The 20,798-nt window shown below is 35.9% G+C and overlaps 1 protein-coding gene across 5 annotated transcripts in view; it reads left to right on the top strand.

Moving 5' to 3' along the window:
- The window catches only part of DMXL1 (Dmx like 1), a 125,790-nt gene that overhangs the window by 42,764 nt on the left and 62,228 nt on the right, over positions 1-20,798 (top strand). For all 5 annotated transcript variants that reach the window (XM_047729211.1, XM_047729210.1, XM_047729209.1 and 2 more), the window contains 13 exons: positions 24-708; positions 796-917; positions 3,507-3,596; positions 3,676-3,778; positions 6,180-6,299; positions 6,830-7,051; positions 9,181-10,866; positions 11,748-11,855; positions 13,744-13,913; positions 14,703-14,800; positions 15,787-15,952; positions 17,290-17,551; positions 19,605-20,695. In XM_047729211.1, coding sequence (XP_047585167.1) covers positions 24-708; positions 796-917; positions 3,507-3,596; positions 3,676-3,778; positions 6,180-6,299; positions 6,830-7,051; positions 9,181-10,866; positions 11,748-11,855; positions 13,744-13,913; positions 14,703-14,800; positions 15,787-15,952; positions 17,290-17,551; positions 19,605-20,695 — 4,923 coding nt within the window. The remainder of the gene's footprint in view (positions 1-23; positions 709-795; positions 918-3,506; positions 3,597-3,675; positions 3,779-6,179; positions 6,300-6,829; positions 7,052-9,180; positions 10,867-11,747; positions 11,856-13,743; positions 13,914-14,702; positions 14,801-15,786; positions 15,953-17,289; positions 17,552-19,604; positions 20,696-20,798) is intronic.

The following is a 20,798-nucleotide window of genomic DNA, read 5'->3' as shown; positions in this document are numbered from 1 at the left end:
GATACTTACTTTTTTAATTCTAGGTGTCCTTTGTTTCCAGAATTCCTGTAGCTTTTCCCACAGGTGATGCGAACTCTCTCTGTAAAAGCATAGTGATGTACGCCTGCACCAAGAATGTTGACTTGGCTATTCAGCAAGGGAAACAAAAACCTTCTAGCCTCACGCGGTCTACGTCAATGCTTATCTCTTCCGGCCACAGTAAATCAACTAATAGTTTAAAATTAAGTATTTTCACTCCTAATGTTATGATGATATCAAAGCATGCTGATGGCTCTCTGAATCAGTGGCTGGTCAGTTTTGCTGAAGAATCTGCCTTTTCTACAGTTCTCAGTATTTCTCACAAATCTAGATATTGTGGTCATCGCTTTCATCTTAATGATTTAGCTTGCCACTCAGTATTACCTTTATTGCTGACAACGTCACACCACAATGCACTAAGGACGCCAGATGTTGATAACCAAAAGCAGCCTTGTGATCCTGTAAATACTGAAGAATGTTCTTTGGCACAACAGAGTAAAAACAGCGCTGACGTGACATTTCAGGATCCCAATGCAGTTTATAGCGAGCTTATTCTTTGGAGGGTTGATCCGGTCGGGCCTTTGTCTTTTTCTGGAGGTGTTTCTGAGCTTGCCCGGATTAATTCTCTACATGTTTCTGCATTTTCCAATGTGGCATGGCTCCCCACTCTTATACCCAGTTACTGTCTAGGTAAGCTTTCTGGTTTTATTTTAAGAAATTTAGATTTTCTGACATCGTTTCAGGGTTAAATTTTAAATGTTTGTGAATACTTCCTAGGTGCATACTGCAACTCTCCTAGTGCATGCTTTGTAGCAAGTGATGGACAATATCTGAGATTATATGAAGCTGTTATTGATGCCAAGAAACTCCTGTATGAGCTTTCCAATCCTGAAATTTCTGTAAGTAAATGGCTTTTAAAAGTAAGTGTATAGTATGAGGTTTCTAGATACTTAATTTATACTTTTTAGGCATGTTCTAGAATTGTGACATATCATTTGTGATAAATAGATGTATATTTTCTGGTTACTTTATTTTTTTTCATATTTGCAATGTACCATTATAGCAATTCTCAGCTTCTTTAAAAAGAAACCGTTTCTTTCATTCATTCCAAAAATAGAGTCTAGTGTCATACAATATGTGTCTCTCTAATGCTTCTTTGCTCAGAGATAAATGAGGACTACTGGCAGAATAAATGTGGAAGTTACGTTGGTTTGTCTGCAGTTTTTTTCAAGGCAGTGGGAGCGGGAGTAACAGCAGTAGAATTTTAATCTTAACCAGGAAAGAAAAAACTCTCAGCTTGTTTGCAGTACAGTTAGGAGTCCTTCCAACATCATCGCAGAGACTTTATCTTGTGACAGGTGGTACTTCTTCCTCTGCACAGCTAATAGCAACCACCGTCTGCACTGTCTTAGCGCCTCCACCAAGCTAGTATCTACATTTAAATAACCCTTGAGGTAACCTTCAGCTGTACTGAGCTTCTTGATTAGGGGATTCAAGCCATCTCCTCAGCTACCAGTTAATGTTTTTGTTAATGTGCTTGTTATCCAGCTGCACAGGTGTTAGTGGTCTTGGTCCCATCCTGTCTTTTTCCTGAGTTATTTTTAATGTGTGGTTTTTCAGAATGCAAGGTTTTTCAAAACACATATAACAGTGTTTTACTAGAAACACATATATTTATTGAGGGCCTTCTGTTTTTTCAGGTATTATTTAAGTGCTGGGAATTTAGATGTGAAGAGAACAGACAAAAATCTGAGATTACATTCTAGTGAAAGGGGTATAGGAAAAAAGGCAAAAATATATTAATAAATGTTATAGAGAGAAACCATGTTGCACAAGGGAATGCCAAGTAAGTTACTGGTCACAGAAAGGGTACCATTTGAGTAAGGACCTGCAGGAGATATGGATGTGGATATTTAGAGGAAGAATATTTTAGGAAGAGAAACAGCCAGGGTAAAAATCCTGAGGTCAAGGCATGTTTGCTGTGTAAAGGAGCAACGAGGAGGACATTGTGGCTGGGGCAGAGTAAGTGAGGTGGGGAGTAGTCAGGGATAAAGTTAAAAAATTAGCCTAGCCAGATCTTACAAGCCCTTCTGGGCCTTTGTGGTAACTTTGGTTTTTACTGTGAATTACATAGAAACCATTGACAATGACCGATTGATACGATCTCACTTGGATTTTGAAAGGATCTCTCTGGGGCGCCTGGGTGGTTCAGTGGTTAAGCCTCTGCCTTCAGCTCAGGTCATGATCTCAGGGTCCTGGAATCAGGTCCCGTGTTGGGCTCTCTGCTCAGCGGAGAACCTGCTTCCTCCTCTCTCTTTCTCTCTCTGCCTACTTGTGATCTCTGTCAAATAAATAAATAAAATTTTCTAAAAAAAAAAAAAACAAAAAAGAAAGGAGCTCTCTGGCTGCTGTATAAATCAGACATGGGGAGCAGAAGTGGCATCAAAGAGGCCAATGCAGGAGTCTTTACAGTAGTCTGGGAGAGAATCAAAGGGGCATAGAATGGTAGCAAGTGGTAGTGGTAAAGATGATAAAAATTGGTCAAATCTCAATGTGATTTGAACATTGAATAGGCAGGATTGGACTGAATGTGGGGCTTGTATGAGAAAAAGAGAATGATGGCTTATGTTGGTGAGCACAAGGAAGAATAGAATAACTCTGAGTTGAGTTGAGAAGAGTGTCTAAGAGGCTGATTCTGAGGAGCAGGTAGATTTGAGAGTCTGGTCTTGAACATGTTAATTTTGAGATGACTATTTGACATCCAAGAGGTGTAGTATACTAGATGTAGTTTTAGAGGGAGGTCTGAGCTGAAGGTGTAAAATAACTAGTTGTCAGTATATGAATTTAAAGGTGTGAAGCTGATTGGAGCTGAGTGGAGCTGAGATCACGGAAGGACAGTAGAAGTGATAGGATTGAACTCTGGGGCATCCCATTGTTGAAAGTATGGTGAATGTGTCATATAGTGGAAGCCAAGTGAGGACAGTTATTTCAAGAAGGGAGTGATCGCTAGAATCAAATGCTGCTCATAGATAAAGTGTGATGAAGATCCAATTTAACAGTGTGACCTTGACTAGAGCAGTCAGGATATATATATAGCTTGAGAAACCCACATACATAAATAGTATAGCAACATGTTTCTTTAGTTCCATCTTTCTCACCTCAAAATTAATGCCTAGAAAACATTGATGCTTAGAACATTTCTGTGACAATGAAGGTAGTCTTTTACATTTATAGATGTAAAATGTTCTTCCCCCTTATCATGCATTACTTTTGTTCTTCTTTGCGTTGACTGACCCATAACTCTTACTCATTCCTCTGTGATGAATAGTAAGGTAAAATCCTAGAGTGTTTATAATGAAAGCAACTTGTAAATTTATTTAGCCCAACTTGAACTTACTTATTATTTACCTACTATGACTGAAATTTAATTTATTTATTAATTATTTTTGAATTTAATTGTTTAATAAAATGTTTTTTTTTTTAAACAGAAATATGTTGGAGAAGTGTTTAACATCGTAAGTCAACAGTCAACAGCCAGGCCAGGATGCATTATTGCATTAGATCCTATTACCAGACTTGTAAGTACTATTTTTCTGGCCACTCAGCCTTGGGAAATAACATATATGTCAACTTATGTTGGTCTTTATTTACATTCAGCAAGGCAGAAGAACCCAGCTGCTTCATGTTTTTCAAGAAGATTTCATTTTGAATAACCTTGAGAAGAAAGGTCTGGGGAAAGACAGAATATTATCTGATGCAGGTAAAGAATAGTTTTTTTTAATGTAATGAGAAATATTATGTGGAGTACATTAAACAGTAAATAAAGATCAGTTGATATAATGTTTCATATCACCTATGTGAACTTAAAATTTTCCTATTAGGTTTGTGATGTTATTTACCATATAAATACCCAGTAGTCTTTTATTCTTTTTTTTTTTTAAGATTTTTATTTATTTATTTATGTATTTGAGAGAGAGGGGGAGCAGGAGAGAGAGAGCATGAACAGGGAGAGTGGTTGAGGGAGAGGGAGAAGCAGGGAGCCTAATACAGAACTCTATCCCTGGACCCTGAGTCCATGACCTGAGCTGAAGGCAGACACACAACTGACTAAGCCACCCAGTCACCCAGTTGTTTTGTATTCTTAAACCAGGAAAAAAAACTTGAAAAAATTAAAGGAGTTTGTCAGTTATATTTTTTAAAAAACATAATAGAGATTTTTTATTAATAGCATATGAGTATGCTTTGCATCGATACAGTCCTGCACTAGCAGTTTGGATAATATGGATACCTGACCTTTTAGAAATCGACAATTTAAAGCAGTAACTTAAAGCTTCAAGTTATAATTTAAAGACAAAGTGTTTTAATTAATACTTATAGTATTAATAGTTAATAGTTATAGTTAATAGTTAAGCATTTAAAAAAATTAACCTCCTCCACTAAAAATTAACTGTTATTTTGTATAGAGGAAAACAGAGCAAAATAAAGCTTAAACCTCTTGGTCATTAGTTTTAATTATAGAGCCAAAGCAAACTGAGAAATTACTTTCCTTATAAATGAACCATACAGTTTTTGCCTGGTGTTTTTAAAAGTCTGTTATTAAGCCCCACATAATACTAATTTCATTCTGTATTTGTTCCAGGTTATTTTTCTTAGATTTCTTGTACACTGTTTCTTAATTCCACATTTTTCTATTTTTCTTTTCCTTTGAGTTTGCACTGTTATGTACAATGTTTAATTTCTTACCACTGTTTTCACTGTCCTTTTCCCTGAGAATTTGTGAACTGTGCAAAACACAGTGCTTTGGTAAGCTCTGAATATAATAATGGAAAGATACTGAAAATGGAAAATAAAGATGTCAGGTACAAAATAAAGGGCTATTTATATCAACAAAATATTCTTTATTTTTCATTTTTTATATCAAAATATTAGCATTAATATTGTTAACTCACGTCTCTTCGAGGTATTTTTTAAAGAAGTTACTCTCTTATGCTTTAGGTGGAGTTTTTTTGTGATCTTAAATCTATTCTAGCATTTTCTTTTCTAGGATTCTTCATTTTTTAATTTATTTTTTTCTCTTTAAAAATGGATATTTTCCCTAGTTTTTCTTAAAATATTCTGGAAATTCTTACATTTACTAAAAAACTATTATCTTGATTATCACAGTTTTCCAGAAAACACCCACAAAATATAACATGTTCATCTTACTTTGTTCTAATATCAAGAACCGAAGAAATGCTTCACAGATATATTTGTTATTAGGACAGTCTTTCTTGTTAGTAAAATTATCAGAAGTAGTTGATCTCTGATCTTTTTTTTTTTAGTTGTAATCCCTTATCCTTCCTCTTAATTCTTGGAATTTAAGTGTCTAACTCACCCAGAACCCATTACCAGGGTTACCTTTTCATTTAGTTTCTTAACACAATATAACTTAAGATATTTGTGGTTATTTTTCTGATTTTTAAATATTCTATGATTTATATGGTTTTTTACTTTTTCTTCACATAATTTTGTACGTAGTGAAGATTAGTTTATAATTAAGAAAACTTGGATTAAAGTCCATCATTAAACCAAGTTAATTTTTTTCCAGTCAATAATGAGTCACTGATTTTATATTTTAGATGCAGTTGTTTTATTTTGAGCAGCTTGTGTGCTGCTTAAATCATGCAGTTTTGACTAAGAAAAATTCTTAATGGGTGAATGATGAATACTTTTATTTTGGTTCTTAGATAAACTTCATTAATAGGTCATTCCATTATGGAAGTTATTTACTTTGAAATATGTTTGGCAATACAATTTTAATCATGATATGTTGATTTAAAGTATCTAAAAAAAATAAAGTATCTGTCACATAGTTCCCACCTGTTCAGAAATTTCTTTATGGTCTAACCTATGTGAATAACATGATAGTGATTACTATGATATGTGACTGTTTTTAAGCCTGACAATTCAGAAGTGAAAAGTATAACATATATTTTAATTGTTAAAGTTTTAATTTAACACAAATTCATGTGATCAGAAAGTTGATTGCATTCCATAATGCTGCTTTGTATATAGAATTTTAGGTAAGAGGTTTTTTTTTTAATTCATTTATTTTAACTTGGCATAGTTAATAAGTTATCTCATGTATCCATGTTAATAGTGAAAAATATTAATACCAACAGGTAGCTCACCTAATGGATTTTCTGAGAAATTCTACCTAATTGTGATAGAGTGTACCCAAGACAACCGTTCATTGCTACACATGTGGAATTTACATTTACAGTCCATTCCTGTCTCATTGGGTGAGTCCTTTTTTTTTTTTTTTCTAAATATCTGGATCTTTAAGTAGGCTTAAATGAATAAATTATGTATGAGTAGATAGTTCAGTACATTTTTTTAATACATATTCTTTTCTTTCTTTCTTCCTTTCTTTCTTTTTTTTTTTTTTTAAAGATTCTATTTATTTATTTGAGAGGGAGAAAGTACAAGTAGGCAGACCAGCAGGCAGAGGGAGAGTGAGAAGCAGACTCCCTCTGAGCAGGGAGCCCCAAGCAGGGCTCAATCCCAGGACCCCAGGATCACGACCTGAGCCGAAGGCAGCTGCTTAACGAACTGAGCCACCCAGGCCCCCTAAACCTGTTTTTATTGAGTGAAACTAATTGTAGTTTTATTCAGTTAATGAAAAAAGCAAATGGATTCTCTGATTTTCTTTCCATAAAGAATCCTATTAATATTTTTTTTATAAGGCTTTGGGATTATAAAATATAGCTGTTTTAATACTTACAGGGTTCCCCCCACCCCCGGTTTTTGGTTCTTTTCTTATGTTTTATAGATGAAAAAGTAGATACAAAAATATCTGAAGCAGTTTGGCAGCCAGAAGAACATTATTCTTCTTCTCCAGAGAAGATCGTATCTCCTTTTTCACAGAAGTATCAGGCTTGCAGAGCAAATCTCCAGAGTACTAGCAAGTTGACTCTGACTTCAGAAATGGTTTATAGCCAAGAGATGAATTTGCCAGAAGGAGTTGAAATAATAAGTGTTAAGCCATCAGCAGGTTAGTAAAGTTTGTGAAAAGAGACTAATCAAACTTGATAATCCTTGAATATTTAAAGGTATTTAAAAAGGGGCACAACTTCTGTTTGTAAATCTATATGGAAGCAGAAATGGAAACACTATTTTAAGTACCCTACATTGAAAACTTAAATAAATTCTCATTATGTTTTCAGATTATTCTGACATTTGTCAGCCAGTTGTAATCTTAAGTATTGATTTCCAAGACAAATTTCCATGATGCCTTTATGAAGAAAAACCCAGAGTTTCCTGGGCAGAGATAGTAATGAGGTTGTGCCTTATTTGGCAACTTTGATAATATTGGTAGTAACTGCCTGGAACTGTGTCTTTAAAGGATTCGAAGTGCGTGGGTCCTGGTATATATTTATCATCTTTATCCTAGGGCAATAGTTCTCAAAATATGATCCCCAGACTGGCAGCATCAGCATCAGATCCCCATGTGGCACCTTCTTAGAAATAAAAATTCTTGGGCTACCCCTAGGATTTACTGAATCACAGACTCTGGGGTATGTATACCTACCAGGCTGTTTTAACAAGGGTCCCACATGACTCTGATTGCACAGAGTAGATCACAAACCACAGTTTTAGGGTATCAAGAAAACCAACACAAAATCCATCTTTTTATCACTCAATTCTTTGTTTTTTTCTAGTCAGAGTGTGCATTTTTGTTTTTTTCTACTTCTCTGTCATTTTTTGGACTGATGACGTTGAGTGCTTTTCAGTGCCATGTTATCAGGTACTTAATCTTTTTTAATTGGTGAAGTTGGCAGGACTTGGGGTATTAACAGTGTTCTGATAACTTTTAATTCTGCATCCCTGTATATTTTACTAAAAGAGGCACCAGTGCAAGGAAAGTTAAAGTTTGAAAAAGAATGATGTTTTTGCATTGACACAATTTTAAGAGCTGTTCCCTTAGCCAAAGAGTATGATCTTCACTGCTGAACTCCAGTTAAAACATATGGCAAATGTAAGAAAAATATTTCTAGAAACAGTCCTCTTATTTAACTTTGGCCCAAGTTGAGTTTGGCAGAAGAAGAGGATTTCTAGGGAAAGATAAGAAATTCGTTTTGTTTGGCAAAAACAGCATACAGTAAATGCTAGTCTTAAGATTGTTTTTTATTTTTTTTTAATCAGGACTCTTTGCAAGGTAAGCTAGTCTCTTCAACTCAGAGATCCCAATGAACAATGCTAATTGTGTCCTTCTGCAACACTGCTATACTCCTTGAGGAGTTAAAAAAAAATTGTTGAAATGCTTTCAAAGTACAATAAATGTCCTACATATCTTATAATTAGTAGTTTATATTTTATTATTTTAGAACAGGGGTTGGCAGGCTATGGGCCATGTACCTGTTTTGTAAATATATTTGCTTGAACCTTGCCATACCTATGGTTGACTTTTGGGTATACCTATTTTTCCTCTAGACTGGCAGGGTGAGTAGTTGCAGCAGAAACTCTATAGCTAGCAAAGCCTAAAATAGTCACTACTATCTTAAAGAAAAAGCTTGCCGATGGTTTGGGAAATTAAGAGTATGTAATTACATTAAGGACCCAAATGTTTTGTCCCACTTAGGAATCTTGTCAGCATCAGTAGTATCAAATACCCCTCAGTTATGGAGGGCCCTTTTAGTACTTAGGTAAGCATGGGCTATGCACAAAATGGTAAAAATACTGAAGAGGAGCCAATAAATGTTGACACAGTTTTAAAATGTATTGATATCTTTAAAATGCAATTTATAAGAATTGGATGATTAAAAATTGGGAGAAAATAGTACTTCTGAGAATCAGGACTAGAATTCAGGTTTTCTGATTCTGTTGTATTCTAGCTGTTTGGCGTAAGATACTACACACATTTGGTTAAGGGTCCTTACCTGTAAAATGTAGAAATTGAATTTACCTCAGAGTTCTCTTTCAGCTCTAGATTTTGATAATATTTCCCTTTTTGTATACCTTTTTGATGTCATTAAAAGCTTTTTACTGATCTTATTGACTCTTACACTAAATGTTCACTGTCTTGTTAACAGTAGTTTATACAAAGACTAAAACCTTTGGTGCATGAAAACAGAAATATTTAACCAAATTTGACATTTTGTTAATTGATTATTTTTATTTTAGGACATCTGAGTTCTTCTTCCATATATCCTATGTGCAGTGCTCCTTATTTATTGGCAACTTCATGTTCAGATGAGAAAGTAAGATTCTGGAGATGCAGAGTAACAGATGGAGAATCTGACACATCAAAGAATGGAAAAGTGGATCTGGTATACGTTTGGGAAGAATGGCCATTACTTATCGAAGATGGACTTCATAGCAATAGCAGTATAACCGTCCCTGGTAGGCCTGTAGAAGTTAGCTGTGCACATACAAATCGGTTAGCAGTAGCGTATAAGCAGCTTGCAACTAACAGTAGGTCTTCTCAGGACTTCCTGATGCATGTCAGTATTTTTGAATGTGAGTCTACAGGAGGTTCATGTTGGGTCCTCGAACAGACGATTCATTTAGATGAATTGAATACAGTGTTAGATTCTGGTATTAGTATTGATAGCAATTTAGTGGCTTATAATAAACAAGAGGTATATTTATCCAGTAAAGAGAGTATCACATCAAACACAAAGCATTTAGTTCACTTAGATTGGATGTCTAGAGAAGATGGTTCTCATATCCTCACTGTAGGAATTGGATCAAAACTTTTTATGTATGGACCCCTGGCTGGCAAGGTACAAGAACAGGCTGGTAAGGAAAGCCTAGCCTTTCCTCTCTGGGAAAGCACTAAAGCTGTGCCTCTTTCTAAATTTGTCCTCTTAAGAAGTATGGACTTGGTTTCTTCTGTGGAAGGCTCTCCACCTTTTCCTGTTTCTTTATCATGGGTCCGGGATGGCATCCTTGTGGTAGGAATGGATTGTGAAATGCATGTATATTCCCAGTGGCAGCCGTCTTCTAAACAGGAACCTGTTACAGCAGATTCATACAATGGGAGCACTCCATCTCTAATAAGTTTAATAAAACAGAGCAACTCATCGAGTTCTGGATTACATCCTCCAAAGAAAACCCTGACTCGATCCATGACCAGTCTTGCACAGAAAATCTGTGGAAAGAAAACTGCCTTCGATCCATCTGTGGATACAGAAGATTCAGGTCTTTTCGAAGCAGCTCATGTTCTTTCCCCAACTTTACCTCAGTACCATCCCTTGCAGCTTTTGGAACTCATGGACCTTGGCAAAGTTCGGAGAGCAAAAGCCATCTTGTCGCACCTTGTCAAGTGCATTGCTGGGGAGGTTGTGGCACTGAATGAAGCTGAATCCAATCACGAGCGCCGCCTTAGGTCTCTCACTATCAGTGCTAGTGGGAGCACTACCAGAGACCCCCAGGCTTTCAACAAAAGTGAAAATATGGATTACACAGAAATAGATTCTGTCCCTCCACTTCCCTTATATGCCTTACTTGCGGCAGACGATGATAGCTGCTACTCATCTTTAGAGAAGTCTAGTAAGCAGAATACCTTAAATAACTCAAACCAGTTGTCAAAAGAAAGTTATGATGAGCTTTTTCAGATCCCAACTTTAATGACGGATCATCAGGTGTTAGAGACAGATGAGGAAAATGCCAAGCCCAGGGTCATTGACCTTTCACAGTACAGTCCAACTTACTTTGGTCCTGAGCATGCTCAGGTTCTTTCTGGCCACTTACTTCATTCCAGTTTACCAGGACTCAGCCGGATGGAGCAGATGTCTCTAATGGCCTTAGCAGATACAATTGCTACTACCAGCACCGATATCGGGGAGAGCAGAGACAGAAGCCAAGGTAAAACTAAATTGGGCACAGGATTGGAGGCGAAACTGAATATGTTTACTTATTTACACAGAAAATAATCCTAAGGAATGTTTATAAAAATTACGCCCAGGAAGGTTTTTTTTTTAAATCATTGTTGTTCCCTCCTCGATAGTTTTAACTTTAATATATGCTGTTTATCCCAGAAATCATAGTACTTTGAGAAAGTATGCAAAGATTCATTATGCCAGCCATTTTTACTTAATTGCTCAATAATATTAAAGATCCAACTGAATCCTTTGGAGTTTGGCAAAATTTAGCATTCTTATTAACTAATCAGTTTAGATACCTGAAAATTAAAGGTGCTTTCTGCTTTACTTTTTCTCATGTTGTAATCACTATTAATTTGGTTTATAAAATATTGAAGGTTTTTTTAAATTAGCACTAATGTATACTTCTACCTAGAATAGCAAAAACAGGTATATTAAAATTGGTCTTTTCCTCACCCAGAGAGCATTTTTTTTTCTTTTTAATCTCCTGAGTTACATACATATATAAAAAAATTGAATGTAGAATTTCCATCACATCTCAGTATGATCTGAAATTAACAAGTCCGGCCTTGTGCATTGGACGGTAAGATGCATCCCTTGAACTATGCTTGAAAGGAACGTACACAACTCTTCTTTCGCATATTAGCAGCAGATTATTGGGATGGGTCTAGGACCTGAATCAACACGGAAAATACTTTAACATACTCCATAGTGAAGGTTAAACTTTTTAAAACTTTTGTCATATTTTGATTTAAATAAGATCAGATCTTATTAACATTTACTTGGATTTTGCTAATCAGCTTGTTTTCTTATAAATACAAATAAATAGATACTTTTTGTTTTGTTTTGTTTTGTTTTTTATAGGTGGAGAAACTCTTGATGAATGTGGTCTAAAATTTCTTTTGGCTGTTCGACTTCATACTTTCCTTACAACTTCCCTTCCAGCTTACCGAGCTCAGCTTCTTCACCAAGGTGATTTTAGTAGTAATCTACTAAAAGAAATGGGAGTAAAAGTAGAGAGACCGGAGCGCATTTGTTTGTTTTTGCCCAGATGTGATAACAATGACAAATTTGACACATTCTCCGTTTTCTTAACTTACTTCTAAAAGCATTTATTTCCACATCATTTTCTTTGCTTTAAATACTGGAATTTTTTTGGTAGCTAGAAAGAGCTAATAAAGAAGTAGATATTGGGCAATTGGATATTCTGAGTTGCATATTCAAATGCATCATACTTTAATTAAAGACCAATTAATACTGTTTTATTCTCTTTAACTTCTTTAGGTTATCTTCTTTCTCCTCTTTGACATTTATTGAAGTTCAGTTTTTTATCCAAAATTGGGTAACATTTTTGTTACAGAAATACTATATATTCAGTATCTAATTGTCTTACATACAGAATACAGAACACTGAAAGTAAAAATTCACTTACCCCCAAAACTACTGTTAACATTAATATGTATTTCAGATATAGTCTAGTAACCTTTCAGATAGTCTTATGTAATTAGTCAAGACTCAAAGTAACAAATACTACTGAAATTTAAGGTAACTTAAAACAGGGTATTTCTTGGTTTAAATGTTGAGTCCATATATGTCAAAGCCATATCTTTTGATTAAGCATGTACCTCACCTAGAAATACTAAACAGAACATACTCTGAAGAGATAAATTAGAAGCTCAACAAGAAATACGCATGTACCAATCAGTAGGTTGAGAGAATTGCTGGTGTTAATGATGCTATTTAAATAGAAAAGTATCTGACCTACTAGTTATTATGTGCCAGGTACAGTATTGTTCTAAAGTCTTTAACTATAATATTTTAATCCTCACAACGATGTAATAAGGTAGTACCATGATTACTCACACTTTTTAAATGAGGCAATTGAGGGGCGCCTGGGTGGCTCAGTGGGTTAAGCTGCTGCCTTCGGCTCAGGTCATGATCTCAGAGTCCTGGGATCGAGCTCAGCAGGGAGCCTGCTTCCTCCTCTCTCTCTGCCTGCCTCTCTGCCTGCTTGTGATCTCTCTGTCAAATAAATAAATAAAATCCTAAAAAAAAAAAAATGAGGCAATTGAAGAATCAAGAGACTAAGTAACTTGCCCACAGTTCTATAGTTAGGGTTGGAGCTGGGCTTATTTTATACATTCTGATTCCAGAGTCTATAGTCTTAAGTTCTGTTCAGTGCACTGTCCCATCTGCCTGATGTTCTTTTAATTCTATAGAGTTAAATCCACAAAAATAAACATTGACCAAAGGACAATAAGAGTCAGCAACGAAGAACAATTATTTAAGCATAGACTAAAGCTTTACATGTTTCTCATTTTCTTTTTTTTTTTTTAAGATTTTATTTATTTATTTGACAGAGAGAAATCACAAGTAGGCAGAGAGGCAGGCAGAGAAAGAGAGGAGGAAGCAGACTCCCTGCTGAGCAGAAAGCCCGATGCGGGGCTCGAACCCAGGACCTGGGATCATGACCCGAGCCGAAGGCAGTGGCTTAACCCACTGAGCCACCCAGACGCCCCATGTTTCTCATTTTCTAAGGAAAGGTCGTGGGTAATAGCTAGAGAACAAAAATAATCAGCACAGTGGCATTTGCCATACAGCATTTTTTATCTTTTAAAAAATATGTTTTAATTATAGAAAATATGTGCTTATTGTAGAAAACAATGAAGCGATAGAGTTGTTAGGAGAAGCAAGAAAAAAAAAAACCCGTATTCCCCCCAACCTTAATTACTTAATTGTGACTCTGTGAATCTCATAAAAAGTTTAGACATTTTTATGGCAGATATGAAACATACATTTCTGATAATCATTATAAAAACACTTATGTTTCTTATAAACACTATTGGTGACATTTCCTCAGGTCTGTCTACCAGTCACTTTGCATGGGCATTCCACTCAGTAGCAGAAGAAGAGCTGCTGAACATGTTGCCAGCCATGCAGAGAGATGATCCCACTTGGTCTGAACTGAGAGCCATGGGCGTGGGCTGGTGGGTCCGGAATAGCCGCACGTTACGCAAGTGTATAGAGAAGGTAAGTTGTGTTTTATTTCGGTATAAAAATGAATTGGGGGCACCTGGGTGGCTCAGGTGTTTAAGCATCTGCCTCCGGCTCAGGTCATGATCCCAGGGTCCTAGGATCGAGCTCTGCATCGGGCTCCCTGCTCAGTGGGAATCCTGCTCCTCCCTCTCCTTCTGCCTCTGCTGCTTCCCCTGCTTGTGCTCTCTCTCTCCACCCCTTAATTAAATAAATAAAATCTTTAAAACATCTTTAAAAAGTATATTCTGAGTGTTTCTTTAAAGGACATTCCATATTTCCTTCTTGTTTCTCCCTTTTTTTTTTAACTGAAGCAGTAAAATGCTTTTAAATAGCTGTTATATTTCAAAATATCACATTAATACAGGTTTTTAATGTTTATATTCTAATTCTTAAATTGCTAGGTGACACACTTATGTAGTAGCATATGTCTGGTTTTTACGATATAGTGCATACACATCTTTGAAAAAATAAAATAGTACTGAAGAGCTTGTAATGAAAAGTATAGTCCTGTGTTCCCATCTGTCTGTGTCTTTGGAGGCCACCATGAATTACTTTTGAAATTACAGAAAATAAAAAAAAAAAGAAATTACAGAAAATATATGTATGTCTGTGTATGCGTATAATATGTGTTTGTGTGTGTATATACATCCATGCATTAGTGTATATATTTTCTAAATGTATTGAACATTAAATAATGTGTGCCAGTCTTAAATGTGAGAGAAATTACTTTGTTTATTTAAAAATTGTTTCTGTGAAATTCTGACCAATATTTTCTAACTGTAGGTAGCCAAAGCAGCCTTTTATAGAAAGAATGATCCTTTAGATGCTGCCATTTTTTACCTTGCAATGAGAAAGAAAGCTGTGATTTGGGGATTATACAGGTAGGTGAGAAAACTGTGCTTCAAAATGGAGAAATCTTCATGAGAAGTAAATGTATGAAGGAAAAGTAAAGATTTGTTGTTCTTGTCAAGTGTGATTCTTTGTAGATTCTTAGTTATTTTTGTATTTAAGGAGAGATTCATAGGAAAGAAGCCCAGGTTTTTTTCATAGCAAAAGAATCACTTTAGTTTGTTTTCAGGTTTATCAGTCCAGAAGAACATTTTTTTGTTTACTTTGAGGATGTTCCATGATGCTTCTATAAACAAAGAACTAAACCAAAAACTTGCATCTGGAGTCGGGAAGATGAATTGGTAGAGTCTTGAACAGGCATCCTCCTTCTGCCTTATTATAAGCTTATGGGCCGGGCCATCCCTCCAAACTACCCTCCTATAGTGGTCCCTGACCTGACCCCATTCTTGAGCTAGGATCACTTGGAATTTTTCTTTTACTAGTTCTCAGCAAAACTTGATAAACATGATCACCAAAAATAGTTCACCATGTATATTGCATTCAGCTCTAGGTGATTCCATATGAATAGCAACCTTTGGGGGAAAATCATGGGCACCAGTCAGTTTTCTAAGAGGCTTGAACTTTTAGGATTGTTTTGAGAGGACAGATTCCTTAGGTTTTGATTACCAGTCATCATCAGGTGGGCAGTGAGGGTGAAGGTGATTGAGGAAGTTTAAATGGTGAAGTAATACAAGTTAATACAAGTTATGTATTTTGCATGGATTTAGACATAATTTCTTAAAGTCCTGCTAAAGCAGTTTTTTTTATAGTTTGAAAGTTTTCAGTAATGTCTGAGATTTACATGAAGAAGTAGATGTTTACTGTAAGTGCTCTTTTGCTCAGAAAAGAAGCAGATGTATAGTACTTGATATACTGGCAGGTGTTTCTTTGGAGTCCTAGCATTTAAATGGGTAACTTTGGTGAAAATTGTGGGAACATTGTGTTTCAAAATTTTCGTACATTTTCTTTTTCCTTATAGATCCCAAAGAGACCCCAAGATGACACAGTTTTTTGGACACAATTTTGAGGATGAGAGATGGCGTAGAGCAGCTCTAAAGAATGCTTTTTCTTTGTTAGGCAAACAAAGATTTGAACATTCTGCAGCATTTTTTCTTTTAGCTGGTTGCCTCAGAGATGCAGTTGAGGTAATGAAACTTTTTTTAAAAAAGTATTATCCTTTCAAGCTCTTTCTGTAGGCTCAGATTTTTATTTTTTAATTCCAATTTAAGTATATTGGAAATTACATAAGGCTAAGTACTTAGTATATTTAACAGTGACTTCTAAAATTTTGCCATTTAGCTTGAATGATACTTATACAGAATGAAGATTAACCACATTGTATTGGTTGGTAGAGGTAATTGATCTAACTTTTAAGAATATTTACGAACAGGTTGAAAAAAGTTTTTTCTATCAGTTTAAACATACGTGACTCTATATTTGGCTCTGTCTTAGTTGATTGAACCTTTAGCATATTTTTAACTGATTATTTTCAGTAAGCCTTAAAAAAATTAAAACATTTAAGGTATAACCTATCTCACATTGCTCTTTTTGAAATATATAAATATATTTATTTGAGAGAGACTGAGAGCACGCATGAGAGGAGTGGAGGGGAGGAGCAGAGGGAGAAGGAGAAGAATCAGACTCCCTGCTGAGCAGGAGCCCAACATAGGGCTCAGTCCCAGGACCCCAGTATCATGACCTGAGCTGAAGGCAGCCATTTGATTGAGCCACCCGGGCACCCCTCAAATTGCCCTTTTGCTCGGAGTTTCATACAAGTGATTTGAAACAGCTTTTTAATTAGAAAACCCTATAGTCTGCTGAGACAGATGGGAAGGAGTAAAAGTTCAAGAAACAAAATGTTAGGACTGACATTGAGCTTGGGTGGCTCAGTTGGTTAAGCATCTGCCTTCAGCTCAAGTCATAATCCCAGGGTCCTGGGTTTGAGTCCCACCTCAAGTCAGGCTCCCTGCTCAGCAGGAAGTCTGCTTCTCCCTTTCCCTCTGCCCCTCCTCCCTGCTCGTACTCTGTTGCTCTCTCCCTCTCTCTCAAAAAAAGCACGTCCCACTCTTGATTTCGGCTCAGATCATGATCTCAGGGTCATGAGATTGAAGGCCAAGTGGGGTTCCAAGCTGTGAAGCCTGCTTAGGATTTTCTCTTCTTCTTCCTTTGCTTCTCTCCCCTTTGTCTCTCTTTCTTAAAAAAAGGGGGGGGGGATGAAATAAAATGTCATTTGAGTTGAATGTCATGTTCCTCTCTTGAGGGTTATTTAATTTTATAGGCTAATTCTTTTTGCAAGTAGGTATTTTGTACTAGTAGGTAGATTTGCTAAAGCAAGCAGTGTATGTTTTATTTGTTACTATTTTGGTCATTTAGTTCAGATAATAACAGTGCCTTTTATTCATTCTAGTTATTAGTCAATTGAGTTTATCTTAAAATGAAAGATGTCCCTGCTTATTTATGACCATGAGTTCTTTTTTTGAAGGTATGTCTTGAGAAACTGAATGACATTCAGTTGGCTCTTGTAATAGCTAGACTCTATGAGTCTGAATTTGATACCTCTGCAACATACAAATCTATTTTACGTAAAAAAGTTTTGGGGATTGATTCTCCTGTCAGTGAACTCAATTCACTGAACATAAATATGCATTATGATCCTTTTCTTCGGAGTATGGCATATTGGATTTTGGAAGATTATAGTGATGCTCTGGAAACATTAATAAAGCAGCCTGTCAGAGAGGATGATGGTAAGCTGCATTTCTAAGATGTTGATAATAAAAAGTTATGTTAGCATTTGCTGGGTACAGAGCACACTGTTGGGTGCTAAAGGTAATACAAAGCAAGTTGAAAACATGGACTAAGACTTTAAGGTTTAGGTGGGAACTTCGAGCTAAGTATGTGTTTCTTTTGTTTGTTTGTTTTAAGATTTTTTTTTTTTTTTTTTTTTTTGACAGACAGAGATCACAAGTAGGCAGAGAGACGGACAGAGAGAGAGGAAGGGAAGCAGGCTCCCTGCTGAGCAGAGAGCCTGATGCGGGGCTTGATCCCAGGACCCTGGGATCATGACCTGAGCCGAAGGCAGAGGCTTTAACCCGCTGAGCCACCCAGGCGCCCCTGTTTCTTTTGTTTTGTTTTGTTTTTTAGGTGGGAGGATTCCTTTTTTTTTTTTTTTTTTTTTCAGAAAAATCCTTTGAAAACCAAGAACTTAAGATTTTCTGCTTTTATAAAATCAATGTATTGAACATAAATGTTATCAACATTTGAGTCTAATTCTGGAGAAAATAATGATGTAAGGGTGATTTTCTTAGGTGGAAGTTTGTGTATTTGCTAATCAGTTTTATAATTTTTATAATAAAAATATTCAGTGTAAAAGCTGACTTAAGTGATATGGTTAATTTTTTATGAGAGTGTAGTAGAGAATTTTTTAGAATTAATATTTTGAGATCTATTTCTGCCTTTTGTTTTGGAAATCCCATTTGATGAAGCTTTTTTGGAGGTTAGTATAAAATAGAAATCTTTGTATAAATTATATAAAAATGATGATATGCGTTTTTCAAATATTTTGCCATAGGTGGAATTGAATTGGTTCTGATAGCTGGTATCATAGGTGTCATATCATTTGGAGTACTAACTGGTGAAGATTTTAATTCATGGCTATTTACATGGCATCATTTAATCGGGAAATGTATCATGAGTCTTACTGTGAAAGACTTGTGAGAAAGCCATGTTCAGTTAACTGTTCAAGTGTCCTGGCCATCTGAGCTGAAGATTTCCAAACTGGCTTCTGTGTGATGAAGGAAGGAAAGAAAATGCATTTTCTTGTCACATTTTTATGCCTACTCATATTCATGTCAAAAATGTATTTTGATTTGGAATTAATACACAGTCACATACTTTCAGAGCCAATTAAATCTGTATTCTAGAAGAAAATTTTTAAAGGTAACTGGGACTTGGACCAGGATGATAGGAGTAAAGGCAATGAAAAATGGTTGGATTTGGAATATAATTCTCAGGTAGACTGGGTAGGATTAGATATGGAATGTGAAGGGTATAAGAGTCAATTTTAATAACTCCTCTAGGTTTTTAACTTGAGATAAACGATATGGGCAAGACCAGGAGCTGGTGTGGGGGAGTGTTGTTTTAGGTAGAGAAGACTTCTCTGGTAAGGTTACCTCTGAGCAGAGACCTGAGTGTTATAAGGTCAGTATAGCTAATTGGGTCAAGAGTTGTTTATGCTAAAGGCTCACTAAATAAAATGGCTTTGAGGCAAGAGTGTGTGCATGGAAATAGAATGTAAATTGGGCATGTGAATAAAGCAGTATAGATTTATAGGGTAAAGTTGGGCCTGAAATAGTTAAGGCAGGTTATCCATGTCTCAATGATATTAGAAGCCATGGGACTGTTCGAGTTTTCTCATGGAGGGTAGATAGAACAGAAGTCAAACCTTGAACTCTAGGACACTCTTAACATTCTAAAGTAGAGGATGAGGAAGATTTAGCTGAGCAGACTGGGAAGGAATGTTGAGGGAAGTATAATAACTATGAATGTGAAAGTGGGTATTTTAAATAATCTTATATTGTTGATTGAAGAGGTGTGAAATCAGTATAACCTTTGTTTTTCCTTCGTGTGAAAACACTTTCTTTACAAATGTGTTCTTGTCTATTCATTGCTGTATATTAGTTTGTTGTCTTAGTAAAAGGTGGTCAAAAGACCAGGTAGATAAAAGTGCCATGGTCCAGAAAAAGGACTGCGGTACAAGTCTTGAACTTTTCTTAGCTGATAGAATGAATTTTCTTTCAGATCAAGTCATGATGTCACCCTGTAATCCTGCAGTTTTTAATTTTTACAATTATCTAAGAACACATCCTCTTTTGCTAAGACGTCATTTTGGATCATCTGATGTTTTGTCCACACACATGAGTTTAACAGGAAAAAGTGGGCTGGCAGGAACAATTAATTTAAGTGAAAGAAGATTATTTTTTACCACAGCCAGTGCTCATTTGAAAGCTGGCTGCCCTATGTTAGCTTTGGAAGTATTATCGAAGATGCCAAAAGTCATCAAGAAAACAAAACCTTTTTGCAGAACATCTAGTTTCCTGGATACTAGTAAAGACTGTTCCCCTTCTTCTCCATTAAAGTTGGATGCCAGGGAAGATAAGTCTTCTGCTATTGACTGGTCACAGTCACTAATGAATGGTTTTGGATCTTCTTCAGAAGGTTCCTCAGAGAAGCAGTCAAACTCCACTCTTTCTTTTGACTGGAGCCAACCGAGTGTTGTATTTCAGGATGACTCTTTAGAATTAAAATGGGACAGTGATAACGATGAAGATGAGGATCTCCCTATTTCAATGAAAGAACTAAAACCTTTACAGAGGAAAATGGGGAAAAAAATAGATGAGACAAGTTCTAATTACATAGAATCTCTCAGCACACTAGATGAAAACGACATTTTAAGTCCATCAGAAGATATCATTGCAGTTCAATTAAAATTTAGAGCATGTTTAAAGATTCTCACAGTAGAACTTCGTACATTATCTACTGGGTATGAAATAGATGGTGGAAAATTGCGTTACCAGCTCTACCACTGGCTTGAAAAAGAGGTGATAGCTCTTCAGAGGACTTGTGACTACTGTTCAGATGGTGAAGACTTAGAGGCTGCATTTGGTGAAAATGGAGATGAATTTGGATTAAATGGAGATGCTGAAGATGTGCTTCAGCAAACGAAAGTGAAACAACTAAGAGAAAATTTTCAGGAAAAAAGACAGTGGCTTTTGAAATATCAGTCCCTCTTGCGGATGTTTCTGAGTTACTGCATACTTCATGGGTCCCATGGTGGCGGTCTTGCCTCTGTGAGAATGGAATTGATTTTGCTTTTACAAGAATCTCAGCAGGTATGTAACTTAGACAATGGCCAGTTAAAGTAGTACACATAGGAGAAACAGTTTTTGGTATTGCTCTGTTTGTTTTTAAATATTAAAAATTTTGGTTTTCTTC

The sequence above is a fragment of the Lutra lutra genome, chromosome 5, assembly GCF_902655055.1.
Source record: "Lutra lutra chromosome 5, mLutLut1.2, whole genome shotgun sequence".
NCBI classification, from domain to species: domain Eukaryota; kingdom Metazoa; phylum Chordata; class Mammalia; order Carnivora; family Mustelidae; genus Lutra; species Lutra lutra.
This window is presented reverse-complemented; position numbering and strand designations above follow the sequence as displayed.